The 17,885-nt window shown below is 44.4% G+C and overlaps 1 protein-coding gene across 1 annotated transcript in view; it reads right to left on the bottom strand.

Moving 5' to 3' along the window:
* The window catches only part of LOC113406391 (lebercilin-like protein), a 33,576-nt gene extending 16,163 nt beyond the window's left edge, over window positions 1–17,413 (bottom strand). The window contains exons 1-4 of the mRNA XM_026651039.1: window positions 17,400–17,413; window positions 16,087–16,442; window positions 13,155–13,669; window positions 7,269–7,406 (exon numbers count right to left, since the gene is read on the bottom strand). Of these exons, the coding sequence (XP_026506824.1) occupies window positions 7,269–7,406; window positions 13,155–13,669; window positions 16,087–16,442; window positions 17,400–17,413 (1,023 nt within the window). The remainder of the gene's footprint in view (window positions 1–7,268; window positions 7,407–13,154; window positions 13,670–16,086; window positions 16,443–17,399) is intronic.
* Between the last annotated feature and the right edge of the window lie 472 nt (window positions 17,414–17,885).

The raw sequence follows: 17,885 nt of genomic DNA, 5'->3' as shown, positions 1-17,885 counted from the left end.
GTGGAGAGGCCATCTCTTGAGCCAGCTGAAGTCAAAATGGAGAGGCTTCCAGGGCCTTTTATATTCTCTCTCTTGTGGGCGGAAACCCCTTTGTTCTTCTGTGCAAAGTCACAGCAACAAGATGGAGTTTGTAGCCACCTGGGCAAGTCACATGTCCATGAATGATTCAGCTTTTTGCAGGCCGATGCCATTGTTTACATGTTAGTTTGAACTTTCCCAGGAAAGCTCAGATGTGGATTGGTGTCTCCCAAAGTCCATTGTCAGTTAAGTGTTTCTTGATTGGGCACTTACTGAGAATAGTCCTTTCTCAAGAAGCTGACCAAATGCTTCACTGAGGCTACTTAGAATCAAACACATTGAGATACAAGTACATAGCCAATATTCATAACTTCAACTACAAAAATGATATACATATGCAGACAGCATAATCATAACCAGCAAACTACAACCTTTCCCTAGACACCCCACTTGACCTCTGTACAATACCTGGTGCAACCATAGGACCCTGGTTGCAACAATGATCTATACCAGGGGTAGGCAACCTATGGCACGGGTGCCGAAGGCGGCACGCGAGCTGATTTTCAGTGGCACTCACACTGCCCGGGTCCTGGCCACCGGTCCGGGGGGCGCTGCATTTTAATTTAATTTTAAATGAAGCTTCTTAAACATTTTAAAAACCTTATTTACTTTACATACAACAATAGTTTAGTTATATATTATAGACTTATAGAAAGAGACCTAAAAATGTTAAAATGTATTACTGGCACACGAAACCTTAAATTAGAGTTAATAAATGAAGACTCGGCACACCACTTCTGAAAGGCTGCCGACCCCTGATCTATATGGTCACAGTTCATGTCAATAATATCACAGAGGCCTCTCTAATAAATGTTTATCTTTCATTCTTCTTCTTCACTGTCCTTATTTAGATTAAGTATTCTGTATTTAAAGCTAAAATTGGCTTATACTGCACAGTCTACAAGTAATCTGTTCAGAAGTATGGAGCAAAAATTTTGTTTCCACAGTTCGTTTTATTTATGACATGCCTTCTTTGTCCATATTTTATAAACTATTATTCAGTAGAGCAGGAAGGATGAGAAGAATGACAGCTGTCTGATTGAAAAAAATTTTTTTCAAATTGAAACATATCTTAACGTTCCTTAAATATATAAGACAAACTTCAACTTCATTCTTACTTTGCATCCATTCTCATTGGACAGTTTGACAAACAGGTGAACTTTTCAATCTCTAAGTTACTGGCTGTACAGAGTGCATGAGTGTAAACAGTACAGTAACTGCTCACTTAAAGTCATCCCGGTTAACGTTCTTTCGTTGTTACCTTGCTGATCTATTAGAGAACATGCTCATTTAAAGCTGCGCAATGCTCCCTTATAACATTGTTTGGCAGCCGCCTGCTTTGTCCACTGCTTGCAGGAAGAGCAGCCTGTTGCAGGTAGCTGGTGAGGGCTTGGAACCAGGGTGGACCGGCAGCCCCCCTATCAGCTCCCCGCTCCCCTAAGTTCCCTGTGCGGCAGCCGCCCAGCAGGCTATAAATTGCCAGCAGTTCAGCTGTCCCTTCCCCCATTGCCATGTGCTGCTCCTGCCCTCTGCCTTGGAGCTTCTCCTGGGAGCCTCCTGCTTGCTGTGCAGGAGGAGTGGGGGAAGGGGGAGGGCTAATGTCAGGGTGTCCCCCTCCCCCCTGCTCCTGTCCCCCGCTTACCCCTTCTCCATATAGAGCAGGATGGGGACACAACAGGGCTCAGGATGGAGGGAGCTTGTGGGCTGCAGCTGCTGTCTCAACTTCCTGATCTACTTAAAAAGGCAATGTACTTAGAGTGCAGTCAGCGTACTTAAAGGGGCAATGCGCATCTCTCTCTCACACACAGGGTGTGTGTCTCTGTCTCTGTCTGCCATGCTGTCTCCCCACCCTCTATTTGTGCTGCCTTGCAGAGTGTGAGGCTACATTAACAACAATGTGCTAACTCTTGAGGGCTCAGCCCAGTAGTGTAGCTAGGGTGTGAGCCGGACAGCGGCCGCTCCCCCACCGAACACAAGTGGCGCCTTTTTAATTTTACTCACCCGGGAGCGGGGGGGAAAAAAGGCGCCACCCGCTGCGGCACTTTTACTGACGGGGCAGCGCTCCGGGTCTTCGGCGGCGGGACCGTCACTCGCTCTGGGTGTCTTCGGTGGCACTGAAGCTTCATCACCGAAGTGCCGCTGAAGACTTAGGGAGCGAGTGACGGTCCCGCCGCCAAGGTGCCGCCGAAGACCCAGAGCGCTGCCCCATCAGTAAAAGTGCCGCAGTGGGTGGCGCCTTTTTTTTCCCCGCTCCCTCTCTTCCCTCCACTTGGCTACGCCACTGACTCAGCCGAGTGCTAGTTCATCATTTAGCAGCAAGGCATTCCCTGGGAAATAGCCCACCCTCTTCCCCCTCTGGCTTCACCACCTCAACCAAGCTTCACAATCATCACTGGATTAAATTGTTTGTTTAAAACTTATACTGTGTGTGTGTATATATAATATATATATTAATATATATATATTAATTACATAGTTTTTTGTCTGGTGAAAAAAATTTCCCTTGAACCTAACCCCCCCCATTTACATTAATTCTTATGGGAAAATTGGATTAGCTTAACATCATTTCGCTTAAAATCGCATTTTTCAGGAACATAACTACAACGTTAGGCGAGGAGTTACTGTATTTCAGCACAGAAATCAGGTTGATTGGCATGCCCAAATTGCTGATTGTGCTAAAGAGCCAAGTTTTGTTCACCTAAAAACTTAAATACAGAAAATTGGGCATCAAAAATAGAGGCACAGAAAACAGTACCCACAATTTTAGAGGCCTTCTTCGATTAACAATTAAATGGAATTATTTCAGATAAGTGTTACGATAGAAATAGAAACTTAGTGCAAACAATCTGCATTTCAAAATAGCTTTTCATTAAAGTGACACTGTGAGGTTTAAAGCTCATGGTCCTGCAATTGTCCCTCCTCCCCAGATCTGCACATGGAGGGGACCAACCTGTGAGGAGGGTGATCAATTCTGTGGGTCCATGGGTACCCTGTGGGCCTGTGATTCACCTGGGAATAGGACAGACATTGTATCCCACTCCTGTTCTGCTAAATCCTCCCCCAGGATTCCTTGGGGGCTGCTGCAGCTAGGGGGAGTCCCTTGTTGCAGTCACATTGCCAAAGAACAAGAGAGGAGGAGGGCTGTTGGTGCAGAGCTGTATGGATGCACGGTGCTTCTGTGCAGATGGTCCTGGCCTCTCATAGGTCCCCAGGGACAAAGGCGCTGACTCCATGGATTCTCTGGGCCTGGAGCACCCACTGGAAAAAAACAGTGGGTGCTCAGCACCCACCGGCAGTCCTGTGGATCAGCTCCTCCCCCTCCCCCACAGCACCTCCCAGCCGCCAGCGGCCCTGCTGATCAGCTCTTCCCCCTTCCTCCCAGCGCCTCCCGCCTGCCACGATCATTCAGAAAGTGCTGTGGATGAGGGGGAGGAGTGGGGGCAGAAAGTGGCAGGGGGAGGGGGCAGAATGGGGACGGGAAGAGGTGAGGTGAGGTGAGGTGGGGGCGGGAAGAGGCAGGGCAGGGGCAGGGTCTTTGGTGGAGTGGGGCAGGGCCTGGGGCAGAGAAGGGGTCCTGCACCCCCTGGGAAATCCCAAAGTCGGCATCTCTGCCCAGGGATATGCCAACACTGAAGCAGACTGCACAGCCTATTCCACTTCTAACTGAATGATGCGGGGGGAGGAATCCCAGAACGGTTATTTTAGAGACTAGAGCCCTCCTAGGGGTGTGGTTTCCACAGGAGTGGATAATCTGTTACCACATAGTTAAATATAAACATATGTCATAGCTATGTTATAAATAACACCTTTAGTAAAACTGAAAGGATTTTAATTATACTTTTCACTATTTATGCGATTTGTTTACCCTTTGCATTATTCTCATGATACACTAATGAGTTTTTCATTTTTGTTTCTATTCATTGTCAATTTCAGGTTTCATGTACTGACACAATGCTATGATGTTGGGTTGCAAACTCTGCAGGGGAATGTTTAATTTGTCAAAACCAAAACTGTTTCAGTAAGAATTTAAATCAAATCATGGAAACATTTCTATTGGCCTTTTGGTCAAAGCTTAATATAACAAACTGTAAACTCTGGGCCAATTTTGATCTGGCAGTATTCCTATAAAGGGATCTAACAAAAAGCTCATAGAATCATAAAAATATAAGGCTGGAAGGGACCTTGAGAGGTCATCTAGTTCAGCCCCTCACACTGAGGCAGGACCAAGTATACTTAGACCATCCCTGACAGGTGTTTGTCGGCAACCTGCAGCACGCGGTCCATCAAGGTAATCCGCTGGCAGGCCACGCAACATTTTGTTTACATTGACCATCTGCAGGCACGGCCCCCTGCAGCTCCCAGTGGCTGTGGTTTGCCGTTCCCGGCCAATGGGCACTGTGGGAAGTGGCTAGCCGCAGGGATGTGCTGGCCGCTGCTTCCCTCAGCTCCCATTGGCTGGGAACAACGAACTGCGGCCAGTGGGAGCTACGGGGGGCCATGCCTGCTGACGGTCAACGTAAACAAAATGTCTCGCGGCCCGCCAGCGGATTACCCTGATGGGCCACGTGCCGAAGGTTGCCGACCCCTGGTCTAACCTGTTCTTAAAAACCTCCAGTGACGGGGATTCCACAACCTTCCTTGGAAGCCTATTCCAGAACTTAACTATCCTTATAGTTAGAAAGGTTTTCCTAATATCTATCTTAATCTCGCTCAGTACATATTAAGCCAATTACTTCCTGTCCTATATTCAGTGGACATGGAGAACAATTGCTCACAGTCCTCGTTATAACAGCCCTTAACATATTTGAAGGCTATTATCAGGAGCCCCCTCAATCTTATTTTCTCAGGACTAAACATACCCAGTTTTTTAAACCTTTCTTCACAGGCAGGGCCGGCGCTTCCATTTAGGCGACCTAGGCGGTCGCCTAGGGCACCAGGATTTGGGGGGGGGCGGCAATTCGGCTCCGGGTCTTCGGCGGCAATTCTGCGGCGGGTCCTTCACTTGCTCTGGGACCCGCCGCCGAAGTGCCCCGAAGACCGGGAGCACGGAAGGACCCCCCCCACCGCAGAATTGACGACGACGACCGGGAGCACGGAAGGACCCCCGCCTAGGGCACCAAAAACCCTGGCGCCGCTCCTGTTCACAGGCCAGGCTTTTTAAAACTTTTATCATTTTTGTTACTCTCCTCTAGACTCTCTCCAGTTTGTCCACATCTTTCTTAAAGTGTGGCACCCCAAACTGGATACAGTACTTCAGCTGAGGCTTCACCAGTACCAAGTAGAGCAGGACAATTATTTCCCATGTCTTATATACGACACTCCCTTTAATACAACCTAGAATGATATTAGACTTTTTCACAACTGCATCACATTGTTGGCTCATATTCAGTTTGTGATCCACTATGACATCCAGATCCTTTTCTGCAGTACAACTACCTAACTAGTTACTCCCCATTTTGTAGTTGTGCATTTGATTTTTCTTTCCTAAGTGAAGTTCTTTGCATTTGTTTTTATTGAATTTCATTTTGCTGAATTCAGACCAATTCTCCAATTTGTCAAGATGGTTTTGAATTCTAATCTTGTCCTCCAAAGTGCTTGCAACCCCTCCCAGCGTGGTGTCTGTGACATTACACACCATATTCTTTATGGAAATATGCTTATGATATGGGTATGACATCATTGAGATGTACTTTATGCAAGATGGGTCTTGTAAGGTATCATTGGAAAGGTTATGATTTACTGAATGTGATTATCCAATTTGTATGCCTGTATCATTTCTGTATCTGAAGTAGGAATATTGACTATGTATCTGTATTTCAAAGGGCTACTTTGGGTGTCACCCCAACTAGCCCTTCAATTACAACAATGAGAAAGCCAGACAGCGCTAATGACCCATTAGCAAAGACAATGGACTGTAAAAGAGCTTAGTCTTCCTGTGGACGTTCGAGACAGCCTACGATCAATGGCTGCCACAGCCATGCAGAGACATGGGTCCGAGTATCCTGGTTCGGGATACCCCACCTCCCCTTTTGGAATGCCAGTGTTTTTCCACTGGAAGACAAAGGGTTCCCACCTTACACAAGAGCTATATAAGGCAGGGGAGTGACATCATCATGGTTCTCCTCTGCCTCCTCACACAAAAAGACACTGAAAAACACATGGAACCAAGAACTGAACTGGGGGGAGAAGGGTTGATCCCAAGCTGGAAGGGGTCTAGCTTGTGAGTAATAATACCTGAGGTCTCAAGCTGGAGACCAGTGCAGCTGCCTTTCAAGACTTTCTGTAATCTGACTGCAACAATATTTAGGGTGAGAAATTACTATTTGTAACCAATTTCTTTAGTGAAACAACCTTAGCTTATGTGTTTTGTTTGCTTAATACTCTCTTTTGTTCTGTTTGCTATCTCTTTAACCACTTAAAATTCACCTTTTGTAGTTAATAAACTTATTTCTTGTTTATAATATAACCCTGTTTGTGCAATTCATAATGGGGTGGGGGGTTAAGAGGTTGTGCATACCTTCCTCCACATTGAGGGAGGAGGCGGATTTCATAATATACCTTTGGGTCTGCACTCCAAGAGAGGTGGTCACCTGAGTGCTGGGGCAAGTCCCTTAAGATGAGTCTTCCCAGAGCTGATCTCAGCGTTCTGCAGTTGGGTCTGGCCCTGCCTGTGTGTGTGCTGGAGGAGGCTTAATAGCCTGGCTCAGCAAGACAGATAAAAAGGGTACCCAGGCTGGCAGAACAGGTGGGCTCAGTGGTATCTCAGCACATCAGGTGGCATCCTAAGAGGGGCAACCCGTCACAGTGTCATCAGTAAATTTTATAAGCATATTCTCCATTCCGTTATCCAAGTCATTAATGAAAATATTGAATAGGACTAGACCCAGGACCAACCCCTGTGGGACCCTGATAAAGTTGTAGCATAACATGCTGATCCAGATTCATCAAATAGTAACAGGCCGATATTGTTAATTGCATTCTACTAGTTATTGATCTACTTCAGATTCTGACAAATAGATGGAATGATAATTTCATTTATTTTACTTTTTGATATTTTTGCAGTGTATACATTTTGCATTACATATTCCTTAGTTATCTTATTTAAGAATATAACGAAGGTAACAGGAATATATAACGTAAGACATGTGGCACTTTTATAAAAGAATAAACCTCTTTTAAACCTTGGGTACCTTAATTTTTTGTTGAAGAGACTTAATTTCCATTTGCAAATTCTTTGTGATTGTCCGAGCTGCTACAGTCTTTCTATTTTCAGCTGCCAATTGACGACTAAAGATGCTACTGTTCAACTTCAGCTGTTTTTCTAAGCCCTAGAAACATTATATATTTAACCATGTAGGTATACTCACTGTAACTGCTGAAGAATTTCAATTCACATCATGTTTAAAAAATAAGCAGAGTAACATAATGAAAAATGAAACTTCTAATAATCATATTCTACTGTAAATAAAATCTGAAATTATAAGTTTGTAATAAAACAAAAATGCAGTGTCTCCATTTACATCTAAAATTAATAAAAGCTGGTTTCAAAACAAAGTTTACCAAACAAAATCAATATATAAGTATTCAAAAATTAAAAATAAGTCAATATACTAAATTCCTGATGTGTTAATCCAATACAGTCTTTTTTGGGAGATCATCAGGACCTGATTCTCATTTACATTAAGGCCCCTTTACACCACTCTGGCAGTATAAATGAGAATCAGGTCCTGTATCATTTAGAACCCAGAGGATAAACTGTAATTGCAATGCACTGTGTCGGTATCAAAGTTATAAACTAAGCACCCAATCCTGCAAAGTCTCCATGAGCAAGACTTTTTACTGACTCTCAGTGGGGGTTCTACAAATAAACAACTTTCAGAATGGCAGCTGAGTTCAATTATTCTTCTGATAGAGTAGAAATTAATTTCTGGAGGGTAAATGGAAGACTTCACTGTTCTGAGATTTTATTAAAAATCGGAGATGGAGGCTTTCCCCATAAAGACAATGAGAGTCAAGAAGTATGAGACATTAAAAGCACGGAATCCTCTTTATTTTCTCTCATCCTATGCCTTTATTACACTCTCTCAGGGACATTATTTTGTAACAGTTCTGTAAGCCATTACTTTTTAACTAAAATATTTGTGTTTGATACTGTTATGAATTCAAGTTTGAATGATCTACATCTAAGTTGGAAGGAGTAAAAGTAAAGATATCCATGAGGCACTTTAGGCACCTAAACTCCAGAGTTAGGCCCCTAAAGCCTCATGTGTGGCAGCACTTCTGCTTGGCTGCTGCCTAACCCTGTAGGCAGGGCCGGCTTTAGCAGGTGCGGGGCCCCACACCGGGACGCGAATTGTCTCGCACCCCAACTCCACCCCCTCCCTTCCCCATTGGATCCCTCCCCAAATCCCTGCCCTGGCCCCGCCTCTTCCCCAAGCACGCCGCATTCCTCCTCCTCACCCCTCCCTCCCAGGCTTGCGCTGATCAGCTGTATGGCAGCCCAAGCGCTGGAGGGAGGGGGGAGAAGCAGGACGCGGCTTTTTTTTTTTTTTTTCCGCTCCGCCAGCAGCCCCGGACGTTGCGGGGCCCTCTTAGACGCGGGGCCCCATTCCGGGGAATCGGCTGAATCGGCTTAAAGCCAGCCCTGCCTGTAGGTACCTAAACTCACTCGGCGCTTAACTTTCCACTGTAAAAGTTCCCTAGGCACCTAAGTTTTAGACTCTGGGACATGCCCACCACTGCCCCACTCTGGGAGTCCAGATGGCTCCCTCCCACCTAAGCCCAGAGTGATTAATGAACTGGGGGAAGATAGGCATTGGGCTGCCTAAATTGCATATGGGGCTTGATCCAGTAGGTGCCTTCCCTTCCAGACTGGGACCCCTTCAAAATCCAATTGGAAGAGGAAGGCGTGGTGCCCACCTTATAACTTTTAGTCCAGTGGTTAGAACACTCACCTGGGATGTGGGAAATGCAGGTTCAATTCCCCCCTCTCTGCCAGAGGGTGAGAACAGACTTGAGCAGGGGAATCTCCTATTTCTCAGGAGGGTTCTCTAACCACTGAACTACAGGATATTCTGATGTGGGGCTCTCTCAATCTGAAGCTGAAGCTGTTCCTTTGTGGATAAATAATGGAGTGAATGGAGGAGAGGTTACTGGACCTGGGGATCTCCCCTGTGGGTGCTCTAACCACCAGCCTACAAAGTCATAGAATCATAGAATATTAGGGTTGGAAGAGACCTCAGGAGGTCATCTAGTCCAATCCCCTGCTCAAAGCAGGACCAACACCAACTAAATCATCCCAGCCAGGGCTTTGTCAAACCAGGCCTTAAAAACCTCTAAGGATGGAGATTCCACCACCTCCCTAGGTAACCCAGTCCAGTGCTTCACCACCCTCCTAGTGAAATAGTGTTTCCTAATATCCAACCTAGACCTCCCGCACTGCAACTTGAGACCATTGCTTCTTGTTCTGTCATTTGCCACCACTGAAAACAGCCTAGCTCCATCCTCTTTGGAACCCCCCTTCAGGTATTTGAAGGCTGCTATCAAATCCCCCCTCACTCTTCTCTTCTGCAGACTAAATAAGCCCAACTCCCTCAGCCTCTCCTAGTAAGTCATGTGCCCCAGCACCCTAATAATTTTCGTTGCCTTCTGCTGGACTCTCTCCAGGTTGTCCACCTCCCTTCTGTAAGGGGGGGACCAAAACTGGATGCAATACTCCAGGTGTGGCCTCACCAGTGCCGAATAGAGGGGAATAATCACTTCCCTTGATCTGCTGGCAATGCTCCTACTAATACAGCCCAATATGCAGTTGGCCTTCTTGGCAACAAGGGCACACTGCTGACTCATATCCAGCTTCTCATCCACTGTAATCCCCAGGACCTTTTCTGCAGAACTGCTGCTTAGCCAGTCGGTCCCCAGCCTGTAGCGGTGCATGGGATTTTTCCTTCCTAAGTGTAGGACTCTGCACTTGTCCTTGTTGAACCTCATCAGATTTCTTTTGGCCCAATCCTCCAATGTGTCTAGGTCACTCTGGACCCTATCCCTACCCTCCAGCGTATCTACTTCTCCCCCCAGGTTAGTGTCATCTGCGAACTTGCTGAGGGTGCAATCCATCCCATCATCCAGATCATTAATAAAGATGTTGAACAAAACTGGCCCCAGGACCGATCCCTGGGGCACTCCACTTGATACCGGCTGCCAACTAGACACCGAACCATTGATCACTACCCGTTGAGCCCGACGATCTAGCCAGCTTTCTATTCACCTTATAGTCCATTCATCCAATCCATACTTCTTTAACTTGCTGGCAAGAATACTGTGGGAGACTGTATCAAAAGCTTTGCTAAAGTCAAGATATATCACATTCACCGCTTTCCCCATATCCACAGAGCCAGTTATCTCATCATAGAAGTCAATCAGGTTGGTCAGGCATGACTTGCCCTTGGTGAATCCATGTTGACTGTTCCCAATCACCTTCTGAACTCCTCCAAGTGCTTCAAAATGGATTCCTTGAGGACCTGCTCCATGATTTTTCCGGGGACTGAAGTGAGGCTGACCAGTCTGTAGTTCCCCAGGTTCTCTTTCTTCCCTTTTTTAAATATGGGCACTATATTTGCCTTTTTCCAGTTGTCCAGGACCTCCCTCGATTGCCATGAATTTTCAAAGATAATGGCCAATGGCTCTGCAATCACATCAGCCAACTCCCTCAGCATCCTTGGATGCATTAGATCTGGACCTATGGACTTGTGCATATCTGGCTTTTCTAAATAGTCCTTAACCTGTTCTTTCACCACTGAGGGCTGCTCACCTCCTCCCCATACTGTGTTTCCCACTGCAGCAGTCTGGGAGCTGACCTTGTCTGTGAAGACCAAGGCAAAAAAAGCATTGAGTACTTCAGCTTTTTCCACATTATCTGTCACTAGGGTTGTCTCCCCCATTCCGTAAGGGTCCCACACTTTCCCTGACCTTCTTCTTGCGGCTAACATACCTGTAGAAACTCTTCTTGTTATCCTTCACATCCCTTGCTAGCTGCAACTCCAATCATGCCTTGACCTTCCTGGTTACACCCCTGCATGCTCTAGCAATATTTTTATACTCCTCCCCAGTCGTCTGTCCAAATTTCCACTTCTTGTAAGCTTCCTTTTTGAGTTTAAGCTCACCGAAGATTTCACTGTTAAGACAAGCTGGTTGCCTGCCATATTTGCCATTCTTTCTGCACATCGGGATGGTCTGTTCCTGTGCCCTCAATAAAGCTTCTTTAAAATACAACCAGCTCTGTTGGACTCCTTTCCCCCTCATATTAGCCTCCCAGGAGATCCTGCCAATCAGTTCCCTAAGGAACAGTGACTGAGAGTCATTCTCACTCACTCTCTGACCGTATGCTCCAGTGTGTGGTGTGTTAGGGCACCCAAATGGGAGACCCTAGGTCCAGTCACTCTTTCATTATTTAATCTACAGTGGAACAGCTTCAAAGGAGAGATTGAGAGAGCCCCATATCAGAATATCCCACGGCTCAGTAGTTAAGAGCACAAGGTGAGTGTTCTAACCCAGAGCTAAAGTTACATGGTGGGCACCACCACCACCTCCTACTCCTCTGGTGGCCATTTTGTGTGGTGTGAGGCAGGCGCACAACTCATTTCTTCAAGAAGGGCCTAGGTCACCTGACATTAGGTGCCTGGTTCCCATTTGTGGATCACTAAACAGACCTAGGCACCTCCCTGAAGCCCAGATTTAGGTGCCTATCTCAGAGAGAGATTGGGGCGCAGCAAACACTCCTCTCATCAGCATTTCCTATTGGCTAGCTTAGATGGCTCCCTGCCTAGTGTGTTGGCTTTCTAAGTTGCCTATCTCTCCCATTCATTGTATAGGAGCCTAGGCACCAAATTCAGGCTTTGTGAATCACAGAGTTTTTTCTGTGATTTTCTAGGTGCCTAAAAGTTGGCATTGTGATACTTGGTGTTTCAACTCCTAAGTTCCTGGGAACACTGCAAAGGCAGTATGCCCAACCCTGGGGGGTAAGGAAGGAACATCCTCCATAGCTCTCTAGCAGCTTCCTACAAGAGCAGTGTTAATGAGCTTCAGAAAGAACAATATACAACCCTCTCCACTGGAGACAGGTCGCTGTAGTGCAGAGGGGGAGAGGCATCAAAGGTGGGCAGATGGGATCATGTTAGCTCTGAGGTAGGTTTTAGGGGATCGCCACACCCAGAAATAAGGGGGAAATAGTGTTATGAATTCATGAGGCAATTGTTCTTGTATTCTTCCCAATGGCTACTCTCCCAATTCTCATTTTACTGAATCTCCATTATATATTATTATTTCTTTGTGCTTCTCCTCCCTCCATTTCCTTCTGGAAGAATATTGCATCCTAACAAGGGTGCTGTCTACTCAAATGTTGGCAACAGTTGTTTTTATTAGTTTTGGTCAAATACCCTTAGATATCACAATGGCAGTCACAATATAAATTAATTAAATATTAACTCTGCCAAAAAAAACCCTTGAAATAAATAATAATATTAGCACTTATACTGCACATTTCATACAAGAATTTCAAAGTACTTTAGATATATTCATTAATAAAGTCTCACATCACCCTCCTTAAACGCTGTCCATCCTTTTAACAGATGAATAAATTCAGTCTTTTGCCCAAGGTCACATATCAAATCAGTGGTAGAGCTAAGACTAGGATTCCCGACTCATGTTTAATTCACTAGTCAACAGCTGCAATATGTTTGACTACACCTGTACTAACGAGTAAATGGGAGACTTGGAGACAGCTCTCCAGTAGTATGTCATATTTTTAAAGGTAATAGGGCAACAATTTGACTAATCTTTATTTCCAAATTTAATCCACTGATACATTTTTGCAAGATTTTATTAAAGTTATGGGTAATTCATTCATAATATCACTAAACTTTGGAAAGCTTTGGATTAAAACAAATGATCTGAATTTCTGTATTGTTAGCTTGCACTATAAATATTCATTTTATATGCATTGATTAATAATCTTGCATTATTCTTTCACAAAAATGTTTCCTATTATAGTTCTAAAAATACAAGGACATGTTCCATATTACCTGTATTCTCTTATCATTGGCTTCCATTTTTTCTGTAAGGATTGATAATCTATGTGTAAGTTCCCCTCTCTCTGCAAGATTCGTGTCTTCTGAAAGTTTCTGCAATACTTGCAAGGCATCTTTAGTCTTTAACAGCTCTGCTTCAACTTCTCTAAGCTTCCGGGATGTATTTCGTTCCTGTTCCTGAGACTTCCTAAGGAGTCCCCTTAGAGATCTTACCTCACTATAATGTTTTGCTATAAGATCAGGCAAGTTATTCTCCGCATTTTCATATTTACCTATTGCTTTCAAGTGCCGATACTGAAGCTGTTTCAGAAGCTGGTTTTCTAAGTTTGATGCTTCTAGTTTATGCTGGAGGTCAGACAGTTCATTTTTCAGCTCTTTAATTTTGTGAAGTCTTGCAGATAATATACGTTGAGCCGTAGCATCTTTTTTCTGGGAAATCATATTATTCTGAGTACTTAAAAATGAAATATTCTGGAATCGCATCTTCTTAGGTGGCAACTTCTTGCCTCCTGCATTCAGACCAAAACAAACTAATAGTGACTTACATATCATTTAGTGGTACAGAAAGGAAAATCAGTGCATATCTTTACTCATAACTAGTTATCCTAAGCTACTTAAAGGCAGTATGTATGGCACAGTGTCCAAAATCTGTACTAAAATTTCACTGTTCAAATATTTTGTGCTGATACATCTATAGCATGGATTTTTCCTGGCAGTATTTGGCCACAACTAAAGCCAGGTCCATATGAGGTCCAAAGGTTCCCTCACTTCCTCATTCTATTGATCAATATCTTCCCCCAGGAACCATCTTCACTCTAGATAGCCTTAGTGCTAATATTCCAGTAACAGCTTTCTCTGAGACAAATTAGGCTTTCTTTGAGGCTGGTAGGATGTGCCTACAGGACGGTCTCCCCAGCACCACCTGAAACAAAGTTTGTCTCAGTAATTCATTGAAGTCAATGTGTGCTTTGTCAGAGGATTGGGTTGTATGGGCCTGATACAATTCCCTATGGAAAGACTCCCAATGACTTCAGTGGAGTTGGATAAGGCCCTAGATTAGGAAAATTCAATTCATGATGAAGAAGGAAGAAAACAATAACTTACTGCAAAAATTCAGAAAACAAAGTGATGGTATTAGTACACACCCTAAAAATCTGCATCTAGGAATTCTATACACAACTGTATCACTTTCAAACCATCTTTTGATTTGAACTAAATAAAAAATAGCTTATAAGCACAAATGTAGTGTTGCTTAAATTATCAGGCATTTAGAATATTTATACAGTTTTCCATTATATATACCATATTTTATAAATATTCTTGACAGCCTGAAATTCTAAGGGTACCACTACTAAGCATCAATGTCCCTTTCTGAAGTATAACTGAAAATTTAAAGGGTTGGGACTGTAAGTCTGACTGTTTTCCTTGCTTTTATGCATAAATTCAATTTCATAGCAGCTCTAAGGCATTCCAGTAAGTGCATTGCTAGAGAATTAGTATTATAATTTATATAGCACCCAAAATCTCCTAGCCATTTTCAAGATAAATATGCATTCAGGGTCCCTGCCTTGAAGAGCTGGCAATCTAAGAGCAAGGTCCTGTTTTTTTCCTCCAAGAATATCAGGGTTGGAAGGGACCTCATGAGGTCATCTAGTCCAACCCCCTGCTCAAAGCAGGACCAATCCCCAGACAGATTTTTGCCCCAGATCCCTCAATGGTCCCCTCAAGGATTGAACTCACAATCCTGGGTTTAGCAGGCCAATGCTCAAATCACTGAGCTATCCCTCCCCCCATTGAACTCAATGGGAGTTCTGGATATGAACTATTTACAAGAGCAGGCTCTAAGTAGAAAACTTCATAGATTCACAGATTCCAAGGCCAGAAGGGACCATTGTGATCTTCTAGTCTGACCTCCTGTGTAACAGGCCACAGAACTTCCCCCCAAATAATTCCTAGAGCATAGCTTTTAAAAAAATATCTGGTCTTGATTTTAAAATTACCAGTGATGGAAAATCCACCACAATCCTTGGTAAATTGTTCCAATGATTAATTACCCTCACTGTTAAAAAATACACCTTATTTGCAGCCTGAATTTGTCTAGCTTTAACTTCCAGACACTGGATCATGTTACAGATGAAGGTTGGGGATGGGATTATGCAAACAAGTGATTACACAGTGAAGTTAGCTGGTGTCTTGTTAATTCCATGATTTTTGACTATTGAGTTGTCTAGTTTTATTTATTTTCTCCAGCCTGTCTTATTAACAATTCTTTGAGGAAAAGACTAGGTTTTACAGGCCTTTTGGAAGAAGTATCTCAAAAGGAGGGGCTTGAAGGAGAAGGGGGTAGAGACATGATGGATGAGGTCATGGGAATTGGGAATTCCAGTTGTATGGGGCTGCATGGAAGAAGGCCCAAAGGGTATGTCTACATTGCAATAAGACCCATGGCTGACCCATGTCAGCTGACTCAGGATTGCAGGGTTAGGTCTGCAGGGCTATAAAATTGCAATGTAGATGTTCAGGCTCGGGCTGGACAAGTTTTTGGGACCCTGCAAGGGTCTTGGACAGGGGTGGGAGTTGGCACCTGAGTTTTACAGTCACTTTGTGCACTTGAATGGTGAGAATTAAGGAAATCCATTTCTAGACATGAAAGTAAAAATGTGGGTTTGATGGGGGATATTTTCTTTATTGTTAGTGTTTACACAGAAGGAATATATTTTGTATAATACGGCTAATTCAATATTATATTGGCTGACAAATGAGACTGAAATAGACCTAAAGCAAAAACTTATTTTTATTTTATGTGACATATTAAGACAAAAACTGTCAAGAAGTGGGGATAGTACCAATCTTCATATGTATATTATTTGGCTATTGTCAAAAATCTAATTTATTAGTGGGGAAACAAGAACAATTTTCTTTTTACCTTTTGGCTGACCATTTTTCCTATTTTTCTTCTTCTGTAGTTTCTTCTCTTTGGTTCCTGACAGTTCTAAATAATTGCTATTGCCAGCTGATTCAGAATAGTCAGTGAGAAAATCATCAGAATAGTTAACATGAGAACTTTCACTTTCACATTCTCTACTGCACCTACTATAATCATTAATTCTGCTACTACTGCTGCTTCTGGTGCTCTTACTGGTCCTAGGAGATTCATTACTGCTTCTGCTTCTTGTGTAGCTTTCTGATTTACTATCTTCTGGCACTATAATACGGAGGAAACAGTCATCTAGGGCCATCATTGTGTTGCTAGTAGAGGACATCGTAAATGGGTTCCATGACCTATCAGGAGTGGAATGTTTGTCAGTTTATACACATAAACATGAAAAAACATAATATTTATTTGCCTGTTCAAAAGTATATTTTCTCCTTAAGTCTAATAGAAACAGACAATTGTGTGGGCTGAAATAAGGCAATAATTTAGGGCTCATCTTCACTGCAAAAATTAGTTCAAGTTAGAGTTGCCAACTTTGTAATATTTAAAAAATGGACACTCCAGCAGGAGTGCCGGAACCTCCCCTTCCTCACCCCTGCCCCGCACCTTCCCCCTGAAGACCAGTCCCAGCCCCACCCCTTCCCCTCAGGCTTCATCCCTGCACCGCCTCTACCCCTGAGGTCCTGCTCCTTCCCTGCCCCTTCCCCCTGAGGCCCCACCCCCATTTGCTCTTCTTTCTCCTTCCCCCCGTCGCTCGCTGCTCTTCCCCTCGGGAGGTACTTGCCTGTGCAGCCGGGGCTGGGAGCTGCAGCCGCCCAATGCACGTAGGATGCAGCCCCAGCTAAATAGGGGCTGGTGTGGATGATGACTCGGCGCCTCCCCGCCTCCCCCACCCACAATAACCGGACTTTGGGTGTCCAGTCAGTAGATCTGACCGGACACTGTCAGGTCCCCTTTTCAATCAGACTTTCTGTTCGAAAACCAGGCACCTGGCCACCCTAGTTCAAGTTAGTACTCAGATTAATGCACTGGAGCTAGCCTGTCCAGGCATGGCTATACTGTATCTGGGAGTGAGCCTCCTAGCTCGGGTCCACACACTCATGCTAGCAGGGCTCACACTGGCATTCTAAAAATAGCTTTGTAGACACTGTAGCTCGGCTGGAGTTTGGCCTCTGAAGCCTGGCAGGGGGCTTGAGAGCTCGAGCTCCAGACTGTTGGTGTCACTAGGCATAACCCTAGGTAACTCGGGAGGGTGGAAGACCACGAGTGTCGATGAAGCCTTCCTGCACTAGGCCTAAATGAACCAAAGCTCCTCCATGTTTGAACTTTAATCGACCTAACAAGCCAGTAACAGAGAATGGAATGTGTAACAGTCAGTTATCAGTTGCAACACCGCTCAAACCGGTATAAAGCGGTAGTAATAAGGCCTGCATGCTTCTGGCTGAAAGGCAAGATAACAGATCAAAGGGAAAAGGACAAGATAATGGTTCAAAAGAAAAGTTACTAACGAGCTAGACTTATAGCTGCCAAGATGACTTACCTGCTTAATGTAACTGCTATAGAAGAAGGGAGGGGGGAAGAGGGGGAAAGGGAAGAGCTTAGCTAAAGTAAAGTATAAAAAGAGAAAAACTGCTTATGTTGGTGTGCTTGATCTGAGACGTGCCAAGTCTCCTTGCACCGCTTTGAGATCTCAAATAAAACTTTGATTGCTTCTCCACCCTGGTGTGTTCATTGGCGCAACGCACACCGAGCAACGAACCCCGCTGTTGCTTTCCTCGGGCACTCTGTGC

The sequence above is a fragment of the Terrapene carolina genome, unplaced genomic scaffold (genome assembly GCF_002925995.2).
Source record: "Terrapene carolina triunguis isolate 2854851 unplaced genomic scaffold, T_m_triunguis-2.0 Scaffold30, whole genome shotgun sequence".
Lineage (NCBI taxonomy): Eukaryota > Metazoa > Chordata > Testudines > Emydidae > Terrapene > Terrapene triunguis.
The sequence above is the reverse complement of the archived record's forward strand: the minus strand, read 5'-3'. Positions and strand labels throughout refer to the sequence as shown.